Here is a 19,933-nt window from a genome sequence, read left to right on the forward strand (position 1 = left end):
GGAGTTCATAAAAGAAGTTGTATCCACACCTTTGAATTTTAATAACTACTGAAGGGTCTTTCCTCGCTTCATTTGTCTGTTGCTTTTTGAGTCCATCTATACGTCTAGCATCTTAGACATCCTTTGGAAGGATAACCCAAATAGCAAAAATGCAGATAATACAAAACATCTATAAGCTTGATTATAAGAACTGTATATTCACCTTTAAAACAGTTTAAACGGCTCGCTGGCAAAGCTAAGCATGATGCAAGCATCACATGCAGTGCAGCTGGGGTGATGGGGAAATGCAAAACCCAGTTAATTCACAATGCAGATAATCCACCCACAGGTAATAAGAGTTGATTATATTTTAAATATATAAATCTACACCATAGTTCTATCTGGAATTCTTTTACTGTACCCAGTTGGTCTACTTCAGCCCTGTGTCTCTTTGGAGCATGGATGATAAATGTGCTGCTAGAATGCCATATGCCTTAATGGTTTTGCATGTGCTGGTGAATGTTTGTTCGCCTATCAGTGGGTGACTTTCCTGTACTCAAAAACATGGGAGGCTGACACAAAGTGAATACAGTTGTCCAGTTTATCTGTCCAGCTCTGTACAGTGTCATGGATAGTAGAAGAGAGTGGAGAGCTGATGTTCAAAATTTTATGTCTGAGCTTGTTTAGATGTTATTTCTTTAAACCTAAGCTTGATGTATAGTTTCATTAATCCCTTGAAGTCAGCTTTCAAACAGGTGAAAGCAACTTCGCACTCTGGAGGTTTAGTTCATTTAGTAGAAATGTTCAGTTGGTAGAAATGAGTATCTAGGCTGAATTTTCAGAAAGGAGGGAAAAGGCTTGAATTATACTAAATCTATGATATCTATTCTAAGCTAAGGGGCTTCTTTGCACTTCTTATGACAGGTTGTTCTTTCACTGCATTTCTGTTTCTTACAGAATTGTTAGATCAAGAATGTTTTCTTTAAGCATATCGAATTCAGGGCGGGTTTGTTAACAGGTGGAAAACCCACAGTCTAACAGCATGGAGACCACCATCTGCAAACTACACATTTCTTTCACTTCTTCCCAACATAAAATGTGTATATTTTATTCAGGTGGCCCGTATTTTGAGTTCAAAAAGTGGTACAAGGTGATAAAATGTTCCTTGGATGAGAAGCAAAAGAAATTAGATGAAGAAAGAGCCAAGTAAGAGGTTTTTAAGTACTTTTTCTTTCTTAAGGTAGAGTTCCACATTAAATCCTGACCCCCACAGAAATTAAAAAGGTTAGGAATTTGCCCCACATTCCCATCCACCAAGCTTGGGTGAATAGCGTGATTAAATCCCGATCTTAAATTTCTATTTACACTCATAGTGTTTATCCAGCATATTAATTAAAAGCTCACTTACTGTGACAAGTAGCTTATACAGCTGAACAATCAACATACCTCAGTTTGTCTACTCGGAAGAAAAGACTTTCTAGATGTGCTGGGGGGCAGCAGCTTTTAATAGCACTAACCATTAGATTATTTTGATTTAAATTTAATAGCTCTAGCAGTATTTGTAAGAAATTGCTATTCTTTTACTTGTTTGCTCCACTTTCTTTCTTAACAGTTCTTATGTCTCTTACTTGTAGGTATCTGTGGAGATGTGAAAAGCCACTGTTTTATTCAACCAAGGTGAAAGCTAAAGTTCTGAAGAGAAGACGTGAGTAAATTTTGCTTCTTCCCAGCAATGCAGAAATCTGCTCTAACTTTTCCCACCATAGAAAACCTGCAGTCCTGACTGATAACATTTACATCTTAAAATACTTGCTCTTCTCTCTTTCATCTCTGGGTACAATTACTGTACTTCTGTTTTACAACCTGTGGCTGGAAGTCTTCAAACAGACTTTTTCCTCATGCTTAACTAAAACTGCCTTTGCCAGTCTTCCTAATGACCTACTGAACCACATCTCAAAATGAGTAGCCTGTCCCCATTTTCACTGGTTTGTCAGCTGCCCTTCTATAGCTGTGAGCTTTGTGAATTGTTATTGCTATTCTGTAACATTCCCATCCCTTTTCTTCTTTACTTTCTCATATTCTTTAGTATGGATATCCCAGGATGTCCTTTGGTAGATCTTGCATGTCCCTCTTCTCTCCCTCTCCTTCTTGTAGTCTTCTACAGGAAGTGAGGAAGACTTGTCTGAACATGACTTGACTTGAATAGCTAGTGATATGTGGTGAGGATGCAAGTACATCTACTTTATTTTAGTAGCTCTGGAAGTACTTATAAGAAATGACTAGGGTTTACACTGACATAAAAGCAAGCAGAAGAAAATGACAAAACCCCCGCTTACCTGTGGAAATATGGAAGACCGGAATTTTACTCAACCAAATCAGTTCCGAAATTCTTCATTCTATATTTAACAGTATCTGGTAAGAAGCACCTATCTAGGGAGAGATATGTTAAGTGTGGCAAATGGTATTTTTCCCTTTATCCCTCTATATGCTTCCGTTTTCTGGAAGTGACTTGTTAAGGGACTTCTAAATAAGTTGTGTAATCCTGTTTGGTTTGAATAACTCATGTTGGATTTTTCTTTCAAGAAAGGTTTTTTTTCGAATGTTCTTGCTCTTCAAAATTCAGTGAGTGTCAACTTCAAGTCATGTTCCATGGAAAAACGTGTTTAGGTTTGTTTATTTCGAACTGATCATTTGCCCAGATGCCCTTTAATTCCTGCATTTATAAGAAAAAGTGAATGATTCATCGTTCACCATTTCTGTGGCACTCTAGATTCCTCTTCTGGCTCTGCTTCTCTTCAAGCTAAAAGAGGACCCCTTAGATTATGGAGTTTTACCACTGGCTGTTGCGAGCAGGACTATCACATAATGCCATTGTAATTGGGCAAGATTCATCTTAAAACAAATTTCAAATAATAGAAACAAAGAGTGCTCTAGAAAGAACACTTATGTGCCAGATACAGGATTTCAGAAACATTCCTCAGCCTTTGTTTTTGATGGCAGATTTTAGTATCCTCTTGAAAGGTAAGCTTACCAGTCTTGGATTACTTTAGGATGTCTTTTCTGCCATTTTATTTTTCCAGCTTATCAATGAGTTTATTCAGATACAACTCGTAAAAAGAAGTTGAAGTTCCAATAACAGTGTTTTTTAATCTGCTTTTTATCCTAGGGAAACAAGGCTCAGGCAGACATACTGTGTGTGCTGATTTATCACCAGAACTTCTCTCCCTTCTTAGCCTCAGTGACTTAGGAAAGTTTGTCACTCTTTCATGAGCAGCAGGGAAAGGTGGAGTGGGGGGTGTTGGTTTTTTGTTTGGTTGGGGCTTTTTCATAGAATCATAGAATAGTTAGGGTTGGAAAGGACCTTAAGATCATCTAGTTCCAACCCCCCTGCCATGGGCAGGGACACCTCACACTAAACCATCCCACACAAGGCTTCATCCAACCTGGCATTGAACACCGCCAGTGATGGAGCAGTCACAACCTCCCTGGGCAACCGGTTCCAGTGCCTCAGCACCCTAACAGGAAAGAATTTCCTCCTTATATCCAATCTAAACTTCCCCTGTTTAAGTTTTAACCCATTACCCCTTGTCCTGTCACTACAGTCCCTGACGAAGAGTCCCTCCCCAGCATCCCTATAGGCCCCCTTCAGATACTGGAAGGCTGCTATGAGGTCTCCAGGCAGCCTTCTCTTCTCCAGGCTGAACAGCCCCAACTTCCTCAGCCTGTCTTCATACAGGAGGTGCTCCAGTCCCCTGATCATCCTCGTGGCCCTCCTCTGGACTTGTTCCAGCAGTTCCATGTCCTTTTTATGTTGAGGACACCAGAACTGCACACAATACTGCAGGTGAGGTCTCACAAGAGCAGAGTAGAGGGGCAGGATCACCTCCTTGGACCTGCTGGTCACACTCCTTTTGGTGCAGTTTTTTGTTTGTTTGTTTTTTGTTTGTGGTTTTTTTGCATTTTGTTTGTTTTGGGGTTTTTTCACAATTATAAATTGCACTATGAAAAGCTTAACTTTAAATCTGTATATACATGAAATCAGGCTTCCTTAATTCTGATACACAGACAACTACTCAAACAACCTTAGCCAGTCTGAGAGATAGCATACAACCAACTAAATGCAGCAAAAGGCATCCTGGTGCCTATCAGCATAAAAATACCAACAATATCAATTAGATTTAACAGGTTTTAACTGGGGGAATGCTTTTGGAGTGCCCCAGTCTTAATATTATTCTGTGTGAAAGACCTGGCATTTTGAATCATCTTTAGCTAAAACATGTGACAGAGTTGAATTTTAAATGGAATGGGGAGAGAACATACAGGTTTTTCAAGGTTTAAAGAGAAAAAGAAATCAAAAGAAAAAAAAGATGCACAAATACCCTATTTTCTTCATGTATTAATCACCTCTAAACAGTATTCTAATACTTAATACTTTTGCCTTGGTGTTCTTTCTTTTTTTGTTTGTTTGTTTCTATTTGTACAGAAATGACTGTGAACTTACAAAATCAGTTTGGCAAGCTAGCTGGTTCCGTGCAACCTCCTGAAAAGCCAAATCCTTCAAGTTTTCAGTTAAGTTGGTCAGAAGAAAACACAGATGGGAGTTGTTTTCACGGGCATAGCCTGAAGGGAATTTTGCAAGAAAAATGTGGTTTACTTAAACCCATGAACCCTGACTATTGGCTGTGTACAGTTAAACTATGCACTGAGAAGTAAGTATTCAGATTTTTCTTAAATACACTTCGGGAAGTTCTCCTGAAAATAAAGTGGCGTGTATGCAGTTTTTACAAATGACAAATATGCAGCATGTACACAGCTATGTATGTATTCACATCTCGTTAAAATCACTTGTAAAAAGGTTGTGTGTGGAATGGTTAGTCTTGGATTGGGAGTAGACAGATTGTATTATGAAGAGTGATCAAAGTGAACTTTTGATAAGAGAGATGAGACAAAACCAGCAACAAGAGTCACATGGCAAGAGTGGCAGCTAGATACAAATGCTCACTTTGCTTCTTTCTTCATAGTATTTGAGACAAAACTCGTGCTGCAGCCCTCCAGAGAATGGGAAAATGGCTTCATTCCTCTCCTCCCTGGTCCCCAAAAAGGCATAGGAAATTAATTTTCTAAATCACTATGCTACTGTTGTGGTGCCTTAATAAAAATGAAAGTTCAAACAAGCAATTAATGCTTTCAGAATACGTTCTTTAAAAGTAATTGCGAGTGTAAAGGACTTTGCCACTATTTCATCTAAGCATAGCGGCAATCAACAGTGGTATTGTTTGGAAGCACAAAAGTAAAAGATGAAATTTCTTTTACTGGAAAAGTAAAAGAAGAAACATGGGCAAATAAACCATTTTGTGCTATTAAGGAAGTTTAGTGTTTGTCTTTAGTAGTGTTCCCAAATCCTGCCTTCTTGAGTGAAAGGGATCTTTTTTTTCAATTAGGTTATATGAAAAGGTCATTCTATTTGTTTCTGAAATTGTTGCCTTTAAAGGAGAATGATATCCCTGCTAATCCAGCCTTGTATGGGTATTTAAGTATCTGTCTGGTTTGCATTGAACTTCTCTTGCTTTTATACCTTCTCATCTTGCGATAAATTCTGCAAAAACTGGTGAGTTTTCTACTTGGTGGGTGCTGGCGAAGAACCGTCCCTGGCAGTGTTCAAGGCCTGGCTGGATGAGGCTTTGAGCAGCCTCGTCTAGTGGTAGGTCTCCCTGCCCATGGCAGAGGGGTTGGAACTGGATGATCTTTAAGGTCCCTTCCAACCCAAACCATTCTGTGATTCAGTGACAATGGCCAGAGACAGAGGGCAAAAGCCCTGCTGAGTCAGTGTAGGAGTTCAGCAGCATTTACTCCAGGGAACAGGAACTATCTGAACTCCCTGGGTAATGTAGATATGGCTTCTGGATCATGCACCGGATTTCAGTTTGCCATTTCTTGTATCATGAAACTCTAATCCAGACGAGGAATGTACCGGTGGGTATCGGTGAGAGATGAACTTGGCTCGGATTCTCCTGAATTTCTCATGTATGCAGTTGGAAGGTGTTTTCTGGAAAGGAGGTCAAATTACATTAATGTGAAATGAGATTTCATTAGTGCATTGAATAACATTTTAAATCTTTATCTGTTTATACTTCTAAATGGCATGCTCAGGAGAGCGATAGCCCTTACAGTCTTAGCAGTGCGTTCCTGATTTTTAAAACATTAAATATTCCCCTTGAAAATAACTGGGTTTACATTTATGCAGTCTTTTCTGTCTGTCAGTGGATTTATTTGCTTATCTTTATTTTCCTTTTCATACTACCTTTCACATATCCACTGTGACAGAAATGGGTTGGAATAATGTAAGCACAGTGTTATATTACAAGAGCTTTGGTTGTATGGATTCATTCTTTTGTATGACTAAAAACTTTTTTTTTTTGAAGGGAGGAGAGGTAATAATCCTTTTACCACAAATTTGCGTAAATCTTATGCACACAGTGAATGAGTGGATATTTCAGTGTATGTTTGTGTGAATAATCTTTCATGCAAAGTCTGTTTTTAAGCCTACATTTTCATATGTAATATATTAAAATGTTAATGGCAAACTGTCATAGCCTTCATGAAACGAGATTTGAATTAAAATTCTTACCAGTTAAATTTCCCATTATATCATTTGCAATGCAAGTAGTTAATTATACATCTGACACTTACTTAACTTTGGAAAACAACATCTACTCCCTTAAATATGAGGGTTTATCCTATGCAAGTGTGTGTATGTATAATAGAACTAAAAACAAGCTTACAAATTCTCTTTCTCTAAAAATGGTCTAACTGGGACTACTAAAATGCTTTAATCCTAGGGCTAAAGCATGATTTCAGTGTGGGCAAACCTGAGATCAGTCAAATGGTTGGTGAAATACTTTTGCTTGTATTTTAAAACTTACAGCTTTAAACTGGATTCTAAATTGTTTTGGTACAGAAGCCTTTATGTGATACGAGGCTTTATGGTTGGACTCAATCTTGAAGGTCTCTTCCAACCTAAATAATTCAGTGAGCCAACATATGATTAGGTATTACAATGTGTGAAAATGTTGAGAAAAATGGATTTCCCTTACTACATCTAAATTTAAAATCACTTGGTGGTTTGGGGTTTTTTTTAGCTCTTCAGAGATGCTCTTAGTGTAAATAGCACAAAAAGAGCAGAAATCTTTAGGTACTCTTGTGAAAAGTATAACTCCAGTTTATAAGTGCTTTACAATATCAATGTAATTATGCATTTGCCTCAGAATACACAGTATCACTAATCTGCACCCCAATGAAAACTGAGATTTGACACCTAAATTGCCATAAGACCTTAATTTCTGAATCTCAGGGACATAGCAAAATGTCTTAATTCATATTAGCCAAAAAAAAAAGCAGATTTGGTTCAACCCAACATTTCTCAATGAAGTTTGAATTTAAACAACACCCTGAGTTGTGGGGGACAGCTGGTTTGTTCTGATGCTGCTGAAATGTCTCATTTAATTTAGTTTCTGTAAGAAGTTGCTGGCAGCTTTCAGGGATTGTGAGGTAGGGTAGAGGATGGGATGTACAGCGTGAGAGACCTAGTTTCACATTTCCAATCTGCCAGACTTTAGGAGGCTTCAAACAAAGACTCCGTTCCCCAAAGTGCAGCTTGCATGGCACTGCGGGATGGGTCCGTCTGTTCCTCCAGTTTGAGGTAAAATGTAAATGTGTGTTGGGCCAGAGGGAGCGAGCAAATGACTCTATAGTCTGGTAATTAGCACACTTGCTTGTAAATTGGGACAGACAGATTCCAGTCCTTGTTCTGGTGAATATTTAAGACCGCTGCTCTGAATCAGACAGAGGGGAAATTTTAAACCCTGCTTCTCCACATCCCAGGGCAATACAGTAGTACCTAGTAAGCTAGAAGATGCATAGGACTTACGGGGAATAACAACTGAATCCCCATATCAATGTAAAAGACTGTTTAAAAAATGGAAACAACTGAATTTTATACTGTTTTAAACTTACCACTTTTACTAAAACCATATTTGGGGCTAACCCAGAACAGGATATTTTTCCAACCTAAGTTGCTGATCTTAACACAGAACTCTCTCTGCGGTCTGTCTTCTGTGTCATCATCTATTCAGGCTGACACTTCTTACCAGCAAGTTCAGTCTGCTATCACCATTATATATTTCATCAATAAAATTACCTCACCATTTTCATTAACATTTTCACCGTGAAAGCTACAAATGTCCTTTTTAGGAAAGATAGGTCAGCAAAGCGAGGTGGTGGAGTGGCTCTTTACGTGAGAGAGCAACTAGAATGTATTGAGTTCTGTCCGGGGTCGGATGAGGAGCAAGTGGAATGTCTGTGGGTACGAATCAAGGGGCTGACTGGCACGGGTGATACAGTTGTGGGGGTCTATTACAGACCTCCTGATCAGGACGAAGGAGTTGATGAGGCTTTCTACAGGCAACTGGAAGTAGCCTCGCGACTACATGCCTTAGTCGTCGTGGGGGACTTTAATTACCCCGATATTTGCTGGAAGACTCACACAGCCAGTCATTCACAGTCTAGGAGGTTCCTCGAGTGCATTGATGATAATTTCTTAATGCAAATGGTGGACGTACCAACTAGGGGAGCAGCGCTGCTAGATTTAGTACTCGCCAACAAGGAGGGTTTGGTCGAAGTGGTGACGGTCAATGGCAGCCTTGGCTGCAGTGACCATGAGATGGTGGAGTTTAGGATCCTGTGTGGGAGGAATAGAATACCTAGCAAAGCCACAGTTCTGGATTTCCGAAGGGCCAACTTTGGCCTCTTCAGTCAACTGCTAAGGGAAGTCTCATGGGAAAGTGTACTAGGCGGTAAAGGGGCTCAAGATAGTTGGTTAGCATTCAAGGACCGCTTCTTCCAAGCTCAGGATCGGAGCGTCCCAATAAGTAGGAAGTCAAGTAAGGGATCTAGGAGACCGGCGTGGTTAAACAAGGAGCTGCTGGGCAAACTCAAGTGGAAAAGGAGAATCTATGGATTATGGAAGGAGGGGCTGGCCGCTTGGGAGGAATATAGGACAGTTGTTAGAGGATGTAGGGAGGCAATTAGGACAGCTAAGGCCTCCTTGGAACTCAATCTTGCTAGTCGGGTTAAAGACAATAGAAAGGGCTTCTTCAAATACATAGCAAATAAAACTAACACAAGAGGCAATATAGGCCCACTGCTGAACGAAGTGGGTACCCTGGAGACAGAGGATATAAAGAAGGCAGAGGTGCTGAATGCCTTCTTTGCCTCTGTCTTTACTCCTGCAGACTCTCCCCGAGGGCCCCGGATTTCTATAGCCCCAGAAGGAGTCAGGACAAAGGAGGAGTTTGCTTTGGTAGATGAGGATTGGGTTAGGGATCAGCTATGCAATCTGGACATCTGTAAATCGATGGGTCCGGATGGAATGCACCCACGGGTGCTGAGGGAGCTGGCGGAGGTCATTGCTAGGCCACTTTCCATCATCTTTGGTAAGTCGTGGGAAACGGGCGAGGTGCCTGAGGATTGGCGGATGGCAAAGGTCACACCAATCTATAAGAAGGGCAAGAAGGAGGACCCGGGTAATTATAGACCGGTCAGCCTTACCTCCATCCCTGGAAAGGTGATGGAACAACTTATTCTTGACTCCATCACTAGGCATATCAAGGATGAGGGGGTCATTAAGAACAGCCAACATGGTTTTATGAGGGGGAAGTCATGTATGACCAACCTTATAGCCTTCTATGAGGAAGTGACTAGGTGGAGGGATGATGGTAGAGCGGTAGATGTAGTTTTTCTTGATTTCAGTAAGGCATTTGATACTGTCTCCCACAGCATCCTCATAGATAAGCTAAGGAAGTGTGGGCTTGACGATCAAGTAGTGAGGTGGATCGAGAACTGGTTGAAAGGAAGAAGGCAGAGAGTTGTGGTCAATGGCGCAGAATCTAGCTGGAGGTCTGTGACTAGTGGAGTTCCTCAGGGGTCGGTGCTGGGACCGGTGCTGTTTAATATTTTCATCAATGACCTGGATGAGGGAACTGAGTGCACCCTCAGCAAGTTTGCTGATGACACAAAACTGGGAGGAGTGGCTGACACACCAGAGGACTGTGCTGCCATTCAGCGAGACCTGGACAGGCTGGAGAGTTGGGCGGGGAGAAACTTGATGAAATTTAACAAGGGCAAGTGTAGAGTCTTGCATCTGGGGAAGAACAACCCCATGTACCAGTACAGGTTGGGGGTTGACCTGCTGGAAAGTAGTGAAGGGGAAAGGGACCTGGGGGTCCTGGTGGATAGGAGGATGACCATGAGCCAGCAATGTGCTCTTGTGGCCAAGAAGGCAAATGGCATCTTAGGGTGCATTAGAAAGGGAGTGGTTAGTAGGTCAAGAGAGGTTCTCCTCCCCCTCTACTCAGCCTTGGTGAGGCCGCATCTGGAATATTGCGTCCAGTTCTGGGCCCCTCTGTTCAAGAAGGACAGGGAATTGCTTGAAGGAGTCCAGCGCAGAGCCACAAAGATGATTAAGGGAGTGGAACATCTCCCTTATGAGGAGAGGCTGAGGGAGCTGGGTCTCTTTAGCTTGGAGAAGAGGAGACTGAGGGGTGACCTCATCAATGTTTACAAATATGTAAAGGGTAGGTGTCAGGATGATGGAGCTAGGCTTTTTTCAGTGATATCCAGTGATAGGACAAGGGGCAATGGGTGTAAACTGGAGCATAGGAAGTTCCACGTTAACATCAGGAAGAACTTCTTTACTGTAAGAGTGACAGAGCACTGGAACAGGTTGCCCAGGGGGGTTGTGGAGTCTCCTACACTGGAGATATTCAAGGCCCGCCTGGACAAGTTCCTGTGTGATGTACTGTAGGTTACCCTGCTCTTGCAGGGGGGTTGGACTAGATGATCTTTTTAGGTCCCTTCCAACCCTTGGGATTCTGTGTGATTCTGTGAAGCAGAAGGCTGCTATAGCACTTACTACTTTCTGTTGACCTGGCCAATGTTTGCCCCAGTGTTTCCTATGTTACTCCAGTGACTTGAACATAGTTTCTTGTTCCAGACAGGTAGTTTACATTTAGGGCACAAAGGAAATGGACAAGAAATGGTGGGTTATAAACCCACTGCATAGTGTCAGCAAGAGGAGAGGGGACCCTACAGAGGGTGTGGGTTAGGACTAGAGAACAGAGCCTGGGGTGCCCGCATTGGATAGTCTTACAGATTTTAAAAATAGGGTAATGTAACCATTTTTCACACTTTGCTACATTTGCTAAAAATGGTAGGATGAACAGTGGTTCAATTTAGTCCTGAAAGACAAGGAATGTATTGGTTACGATAGTGATTCACAGTGCAAGAAGCTATACAGGCTTTTCTGTCTTACTGTGTCTGCACCATCTCTGAACATGTCTTGGTCTGGTCCTGTCCTTCAGGGTTTTGCAGGAGTGGGTCCCACCACAGAACTAATGATGAAAACCAGAACTGTGATTTATACTGTTGGTAAAATGTAGAGTTTTCCTCTAATTAAAATGGAATATATAAATGCTAGCTAAATGCTAACTAGATATACTTGTAATTTAAGGAGCTTTATTTTTTTCCCCTTTCTTTTTAGATCATGTGGTCATCTGGCTCATTACTCCAGAGAAGAGGACTTTCCCCAGAGTTACCATTTTGTACTAAGGTTATTTTCCTTTCTTCTGAGGATACAGCCCTCTTATATCCATGATGAGGTCTGTGTGATAGAACACAAACTTTTTAATAAAAAACTCTATAAAAAGCCAAAATACAGAAGAGGCCTAAGGAAGTAAAAAGGCCTAAAAATAACATTATTAAAACCATGTAAATTAGTTGGTTCGATCCCAAACCATGATCTTACACCTAAGGTGGAACTGATCATTTTGCCTGCCTGCAGATTTTTTGTTAAGATTGTACTGCTGAGACCTGCTACTGTACTTTAGTTGTAGTGTCATTTTATCTGTAACTGAAGTCACTGGTTTCCAGCTGTGAAAGTTACCAAGGAAACTGTTTATTGCTATTTATTTCCTCACTTTGCATCAGAGCCAACAGAAAGCTATGAAATTGTCATGGTTTTTTGGCATAGTTATACATGCTTCGAGTGTACTGGATAGCAAGTTGGCATCTAATTACATTGTGAGACTTTGCAATTAAGAGATACATTTTTTTTACCTACTGTTATATGACAACAAATATATTTCTAGAAAGTAATGTTTACTTTGTTTTGAAATAGTGTGGTAACAAATAAAAGGAGCAGTTGGTTGATGTTTTCACTGCAGTGAGTTTTTTAGTCATTGTTTCTAAATATGCTGTTCTGGAGCAACTCTGGCACTGCTTTCTACATTTCCTTGCCTCCTGTATGTCTCCCAGTGTCTTGATATGCCTGAGCCTCTCATTCAGGTTCATGTTTCACTCCAGGCTTCACAGATTTTGCAGCTGCTTTCATATCTTTTATACCCCTACATACCGTCCATCCTGTTTCTTGTGCAGCGGTATCTGCCAGGTCCCCCTGTCATTCTTCTTTTGCAAAGCTATTGTCATTTAAATTTCTTCTGACTGCTTTGTAATTCACCATCTTCACCGGCTTGCACCTCAGACATTCTACCAGTTTCTCATGCTCAGTATTATTTATGCACTGTGGTTTTAAACTGTCCCAGACAATGTGTAAATGAAGTTGGGTGCTGCCACTAAATTAAAGACACTATAACATACGTATATGTTGAACAGAGATGTTGAGTAGATAACTCTGATGAATAATGCTGCTTTCAGTTGAATGAAATAAATTCAGCAACTCCAGCCATCAGTACGGGCAGAGTACAGAAGTTGACAAATCCATTTGATCAAAACCAAAATCAATAGCTGTCTAAGTATTATTATAGACAAGAAAAATGGTACCTGCAGAGAGTAATGTCTTCCTTCCTGAGCAAGGGCTTCAGTGAGATGCAATGTGGGTAGATAAACAGTTCAGTGAGTAGACTCTGAGTATAATGGAAGTGTTTAAAATCTATTGCAGTTCAGTCCATGAAGCCATTGTCTAAAAAACTGGAACAGGTGAATGATAAGAGAGATGTGCTGCTCTACCTGTCTGGAGCTAATAAAGTAGTATGTCAAGCACAGGCAGAGCAGACCAGACTAGTAAAGGTAAGTTGTCATAGTTACTTCAAAATGTTGGCAAACCAGGAGGCTTTGCCTGCTCAATGGAGGCAGGAGGTAAGTAAGTGTGGTGTCCTGATTTAAGGTGACAGAAAAGACAGTTTGGGTGAAAGTGTTTACTTTTTCAGATATTTTCTATAGTTATTGTAGAATAGGGATTTAGAGCAACAGTCCTAAAAAGTGATTGCAACGTGCAGATGAGAAGTTATAGTTTTAACCATATAGAGCTAAACTGTACTTGATGATGGAAAAAGAAAGAGCAGACTGGGTTGGTGCTTGTTGTATGTGTTAGGGATTTCATAAGTGGGTACAGTTTAGTAAAATCTATTGCCACGTTGTGCATACCTACCTCAGCCTTCTGATGAGATGTGTCTTGAACTGATGTTTACATTAATGGACTCAGAATATACCAGTTTAAAGCTCATGTTGTGTCTGGTGTTTGTGTTTTAAAATTAGCCATTATCTATTATGTTTGACCTCACCTGAGTGAATTGCTAAACTTTGTAAATATTTGGCAAAATTACTCACTGTTCTTGTTCTAGATGAGTGTTTGACTTAAAAATACACAGAAGGGTAATACACATTGTCACAGTGCTTGCTCAAGCGACTGAAAGTGTCTCATTCTTTTTACTGTAATATCTGTTAAAGGTTTGAATTAACTATCTAAAAGACACCTCGTTATACTTAAAGGATTCATTTAATTCAAAAGTCCTAATTTGAAAGACTTATGCACTTAATTATAGGTATACCTTTCTTTTAAAACTACTGTAGTAGTAAAATCTGAGCTTCATAAATTAAAAATACTGTGCTCATTGTTACATTGTTACAAAAGTAAGAAAGCTGCCTTAGATGTTAGAATAAATTAAGGCTGTACTTTAATAAACTGGAATAAAGCTTGCAGTTAATCATCAAGAGCCATGTGCCTTCTGGACACATAGGTTAAGAGTCAGATTTAAAAGTAAAGGGTGTGCCCCTAAAATACTTAATGTTAGTTCTATCCAGTTTAATCAATCAACACTTATGTTGTAGTAATGATGTTGAAGCAGCTGATGAGCCACAAGAGTGCCTTATCTTCAGTGAAGTGTAGTTGAGCATTCTTGGGACAACTACTTTGAGTCCAGTTAATACAACCCTGAGGTGGAGCTGTGCTGGTTGAACAGACAGCTATCGGTGGATAGCTGAAGGGTAGGGTGTCTGCCACAGCCCAGCCCTTCTAACCACCTCCTCTATCTACTTCTAAGTTACAGCTCTTTTCTGTAACTATTTGCTGAAAATGTCCAGGTAAAGCTCAGCTTTCTCATAGCTACTTTTTTGTACTTCTTCCCATGGAAATTTTAAGTAAAGAGACTCAAGTTTGTTTTGTTTCCTACTCTAAAAGTTGAATGAGTTCTTAAGTATATAGATAAAGGCAAGTGGGTTATTTTAGATTAAACTTTTAAAGCAATATATGTTGAGAAGACTTAGAATAGTTAAATAATTATTAACTTGGACAATAGCAAATCAGTTATTCTGAGACCTAGATGTGCCTTCTGAAGGGAATTTAGGCTTTTTTCTAGTTTGTGTGTTACATTTTAACACACTGTTTTTTCCTATCTTTAAGAGTGCAAAAGTAGCCTTGCTTTATGAATTTTCCCAAATAATGCAACCTTTATGTTGTTTCAGTGGAGATATAGAATACAGAAATAGTTTGGGTTGGAAGGGACCTTAAAGCTCATCTAGTTCCAACCCCCTGCCATTGGCAAGGAACCTTCCACTAAACTAGGTTGCTCAAAGCCGCGTTCAACCTGGCCATGAATATATATTTATGAATATATATATACATATATATGAAAATGACAGATATCTCCTTTTCTTTTGAAACCTACAGCCTTCAGCAGAATAGATATTTTACCTTACTAGTTTTTCACTACCTCAGTGTGTCTGCTTTCTCAATAGCAACTTAAGTGTCAGTAACATGTATTTTTCTTTTTAAAGCTTTTACGATTTTTCAGACATGAAGGAGGGGTGTTTGACTTTCTCCTTAACATCTTACACAGAGTGAAGGCCCTGAACCTGATTTAACCAGAGAATGAGCATCATCAAAGCCCAATGCCTGCAAGCAGTGCTAGCTTAATTTATTGGGCATACTGTGGTGCATGGGCTTCACTGCAATTACATATTCCCTAACCCATTTGTAGCATGACCCCTGAAACAATCGTGTTTGGAAGATTTGAGAAAGCTCCGTGCAATGTTACAGGCAACACAATGAGTAACTCACTCTCTGACGACTTCTTGGAAAACTCAAAAACCCTTCCTCAAAATTACTTTTCTCCCTTTATGGACAAACAAGACTTTTGCTGATGGTCCTGAAAAGTTATTTTTGGGTATTTATGGTAATCTTTCAAGAGGATGCTTTTGCAGGGCTAGGAGCAAAAGAACCACAACCCATGGGGCTTTTGGGAGAGGTGAGGTCTGAAAATGTTAAGTCCTCAAGGAAGATGTGTGCTCTCTGGTTCATTTGCCCTTTCCCCATGTCCTTTCCCCACATGACTGCATTTGTCCTTGTACTCAATGCAGAATGCTTGCTTTCTGGTATATCCTCTGCAGTTACTGGTTTTGTTGTTCCTCACCTGTGAAGCTCCTTTGTTCCTGGGTCAATTAGATGAGGGAGAGAGAGCATAAAGGGGATGCCAAGATGTCGAAACAGGTGCATAAAAGAGCTTTCCTCAGTGCTGCTTGTGCTAGAAACAGTGAACAAGAGGGTGAGTAAGGATTGGCAGAACAGGAGATGATGAATGCTTGTGTCCTCATGTGAGGTTATAGCTGCCCTTGTACAACTGCTAATGGCAGCATTTCCAGAGCCAGAATACTCCTTGCCAATCCTCAGCACCTACACTCTGCCTCCGGCAGTACATCAGGGAGTTCTAAAAGAAAATATAAGCACATTCCTCTTGATAATCTCACATGGCTGCTCTGTATTGTAAAGTATTCTGTGCTCATAGACTACCCTGTTGTCCTAGCAGTGGTTTTGCCCACTGGTTGCAGACCCCCACCATTGTCTCCTGAGAATGCCACCATGTGTGGTTAGTGTCTGTGTTGTGATCTGGTATCTTGCTCTGGATCCTGGGATGCTTCTGTGCCACCTTTCTATGGAGGACACCTGCAATAGCTGACTGATGGAGCACTGCATACCTCTGAAAGGGCTGCTCTAGTGGTGTGGCATAGAGTGCAAGGCTGAAGATGCTGCCACTTGACAGGCCCAGGGAAGAAAAGAGCATCCTAAAATGATATCCAAGTGCCCCAGCTTTCAGGGTGAAGACATTGGACTGCAGAGCTAGTGAGTTCCTGGTGAGCCATCAGCTCCTCACCAGCTAGGCAGGCTTCAGTTCTGCAGGCAGGCTGGTTCATCTGCTGCTGAGCAGGACTTTGACTGTGGCCTTGTCACCACCACTTTCAGTTTGCTCTGATGCTAGGATGTGAAGCCATCCACCTGGATCTCATCTGCACAGTAAGTCATGCTGCATCGATAAGAAATTGTGGCAGAAAGTTTTTGTGCACTTGAACTGAGCTCCGTGGCGCTGCTAACTCCTAACTGGGCAACGGGGGGATTTCCATTTCCAGAGCGGATTAGGCAGAGAACAGCATGCAGTGAAAAAGCTGCACACACTGTCCTCTTGGTACACCGCTGTCCGTCTGTGCAGCAGGACCTGCATGCATGCAAGTCAAACCAGGAGAAATGTAATATTAAGTAGAGACAATAAATGTTCAGTAAGACTGGATAACCTACTGCACATCTTGTAGATAAAATTCTAGGCTTCAGGATAACTTTGCTTTAATATATAGGCTGCTGCAAAATTGATTAATTTACATTGTAGTGATTTTGGAGGGTACTCAGGCTGATGGAGCTGCATTTCCTGCCCCTGAATAGTCTGTATGCTCTCAACAGTGTCTACATTATCTTTAGGACTCAATACAGAATCAAAAAGGAGTTTTAAAGAATGCCTGCAAGATTACATATGACTGAAGGGAAAAGCAAACTGTTTAACTTTCTGTTCCGTATTTCACGTGTTGTGCTTTCATTTACTTCTTTACCCTTCCCCCCCGCCCCCCCCAGCTTTTTCCAGCTTCTCTTTCCAGTTTCCAGCTTCTCTTTCCAGCTTCCTTTCCTACTGTCACTTGTCTGTCTTTTCACTGTACCTGCTTCACCTCGCTTCCTCTACTGAGTTCATTAACAACTTCATGGGTTTTAATCTGGTTTTCCACCCCTTTGATGCCTTCGGGCTTATTCTCGGAGAGTCAGTGATCAGCTTCACACTTGCTCTTCCAGCTCTGTCGTTAGTAACCACAGACCTGTTGGAGAAAAGCAAAGCTTGCCTGGTGTGTTGTGTAGTGGAGAGCACAGAAGATATACTGCTCCTTACAGCAAGCTCTGCAGCAGGGCCCTCACATTTTAGGGGTTCAGATTAGGTAGTCTTGTTTTGACTCCCTGCTGTGTTTTGTGAAATCAAAAGTACTGCTACAAACTTGATGCAACTTGTTTATTGCACAGGCATGAATCGCCAGTGAATGTAGATGATAACACGGGTGAGATTTTAAAGCCTTATTTGTCAGGTAAGTCATCACAGTAGCTAATCCTTGTCCAGAATAAATCCCAGTTTCTCTAGATAGCGATGACTAAAGATAAGACTAGGAAGAGGTGCAAGCAAGTTGAGACAGCACTTGGCCACATAGTTTCAAGTGGCATGTAACTTCTGTGTGATTCCTAATGTATTTTGAGAGGGAGACAAGTGAAGAAGGTAAGAACGCTGACAGCAGGACCAAGGCAGAAGAGGCAAAAGTAAATGGACGGGTATGAGAGGCAGAGGAGAGCAACGAGATTGAGGTGAAAGGGTCGAGCAAGGGAAGAAGTTGGAGGGTACAGCGCAGGGCAAGGGGAGTCCTGCCAGCGTGCTGCCACACCAGGCTAGCGTGGCTTTATGCCCGAGCCAAAGCTCTGCTAAATCCTTTTGTGCTTCTTCCCTGATTTTATTCAGCAATGATGCAACCCAGTTGGTGACATCACAGAAATACACCTACCAGTGGTGTTACAGAGTCTAGATTGTGACCGGCAGGTTAGTCAGTGGTGTCACAATCCAGTGTTTATATCATTGTCTCCTGAATGTGGAAGCGATTCCTATGTCGATAACTAAGTTTTCATCAGCGGATCAGGCTGTTAGGAAAAGCCATTCCTTTTGCAGACACAACAGCTTTGATTTACTTGAAATAAATCATGGCAAATGATTGTTAAGCACAAGAACCAAGTGTGGCGCATCATTAAGACTGTAGCAGTTTGGGTGCAATGTAAACATGTGACTGAGCTGTTGCATCTGGGTCACTTACAGGGGAATATTATATTTTATTGTTAGTGGAAAGTATGCACGTATGCCAAAAAGCAGCAGTTGTGTCTGTGCATCCCAGGATTCTACAAACAGCAGCAGGGAGTGTGAAGCACAGTGAATAACACCCAAGAATGTTACCAGTCCTTCCCAGTACTTGGGATTTTGAGCTGGTTTTATAATTTGTATTGGAAACAAAGCAAGATACACTTATTTGGAAAAATGACATCTTAATCAGATGACAGTATTTTTTCATATGTGAGAGCAGATAAATCTACGTAGTATCAAATTAGATTTTTAAAAAGGATTAAAAATGTAGAATACGTTTTATTGCATGTCATAAAGAAGAGTTTACATCAGTTCATTTCACATCATAAGAGCAGGATCCTAGTTCAGTAATGATATTTATCTTTTGCCATCCCAGTGGCAATGTCTGCAGATCGCAACAAACATTTTGTTTCTAGAATGCTAGTTGTAAACCAGTCAGCGGATATTAAGCAACTTTCAGGATTAGACCCTTAGTGAAAGTTTGTTCCATTCAGTTTCATATTTCAGTTGGCTGCTTGAATTGTCCTTCTATAATTTTGCATTGGAGTATATCCTGTACAAATAGGGAAGAGATTTTGACCTAGAAGAAGAGACCTCTTATTAGTGTGCATACTTCTAAATTACAGTAGCTATCTGCAGCATCTTGACATATGATAGATAGCATTGTTGCTATATGGGTTGGATTCAACTTGTTACTTAAACAAGCAACCTCCCACCCTTATTTCTCAAGGAGAAACTTAAGAGCTTTCTGATTCAAATTCACCCATGCCGGTTTGGATCTATTTGATGTATTTGTAATGTAGCTGCTGTTAAACCAGCGGATTTAGATGCATTTCCCGCAGCAGCTCCATTGTAAACCTTTCTTTCCCTGCAAACCCGGGTTCGCCTGTGAGGCACGGAACAATGCCAGTATCTACTGTAGCACAGCAGTCGATGCAGTGTAAATTCACGTGCCTTGTTTCGCTTTCCTAAAAACAGGGTTAGCGCAGGAGCGATAAGGGTGTACGGGATGGGAGAGGGAGAAGGGAACCCATTTTTAGGGCGAAAAAGCCTCCCGGGTGCTTCCCTCCTACCCCGCCTCTGGCGTTACCTTTAGCCCCGTGAACGCGTGCTGGGGTATGGTGAAACCGGACAGAAAAGGTGTTTTGTGTTGGTTTTTATGTTGTTTTTTACCTCAGGAAAGCGGCCTTTGACAGTGGAGCGCGCTGCCGCCGCGGAGGAGCACCTTCCCCGCCAAGTTTTACTCGTCCCTAACTTGCGCCATGGCCAGTGCCCCGCAGTACTGCCCCGGCCAGCCCTGGCTCGGCTCGGCTCGGCTCTACTCAGCCCGCTCCCTGTGGGCCGCCTCAGCTGGCCCCCGTCCCTCACGGAGCGCCGGCCCCGCCCCGCCCGGCTGCCCA

The 19,933-nt window shown here is 41.4% G+C and overlaps 1 protein-coding gene and 1 long non-coding RNA gene across 4 annotated transcripts in view; one reads left to right on the plus strand and one right to left on the minus strand.

Annotated features, from left to right (window-relative positions):
- The window catches only part of TAF1B (TATA-box binding protein associated factor, RNA polymerase I subunit B), a 58,090-nt gene extending 45,839 nt beyond the window's left edge, over positions 1 to 12,251 (plus strand). For all 3 annotated transcript variants that reach the window (XM_065681604.1, XM_065681606.1, XM_065681605.1), the window contains exons 12-15: positions 1,095 to 1,185; positions 1,614 to 1,684; positions 4,463 to 4,688; positions 11,576 to 12,251. In XM_065681604.1, coding sequence (XP_065537676.1) covers positions 1,095 to 1,185; positions 1,614 to 1,684; positions 4,463 to 4,688; positions 11,576 to 11,771 — 584 coding nt within the window. In that variant the 3' untranslated portion in view covers positions 11,772 to 12,251. The remainder of the gene's footprint in view (positions 1 to 1,094; positions 1,186 to 1,613; positions 1,685 to 4,462; positions 4,689 to 11,575) is intronic.
- On the minus strand, positions 4,799 to 19,883 carry LOC136015546 (uncharacterized). The gene is made up of 4 exons (XR_010613250.1): positions 19,707 to 19,883; positions 17,308 to 17,460; positions 15,741 to 15,851; positions 4,799 to 6,025 (listed from the first exon to the last, which is right to left on the minus strand). It is a non-coding gene; the product is annotated as an uncharacterized LOC136015546 (long non-coding RNA).
- Positions 19,884 to 19,933: the final 50 nt, after the last annotated feature.

This window comes from Lathamus discolor, chromosome 5, assembly GCF_037157495.1.
Source record: "Lathamus discolor isolate bLatDis1 chromosome 5, bLatDis1.hap1, whole genome shotgun sequence".
In the NCBI taxonomy this organism is placed as follows: Eukaryota; Metazoa; Chordata; class Aves; order Psittaciformes; family Psittacidae; genus Lathamus; species Lathamus discolor.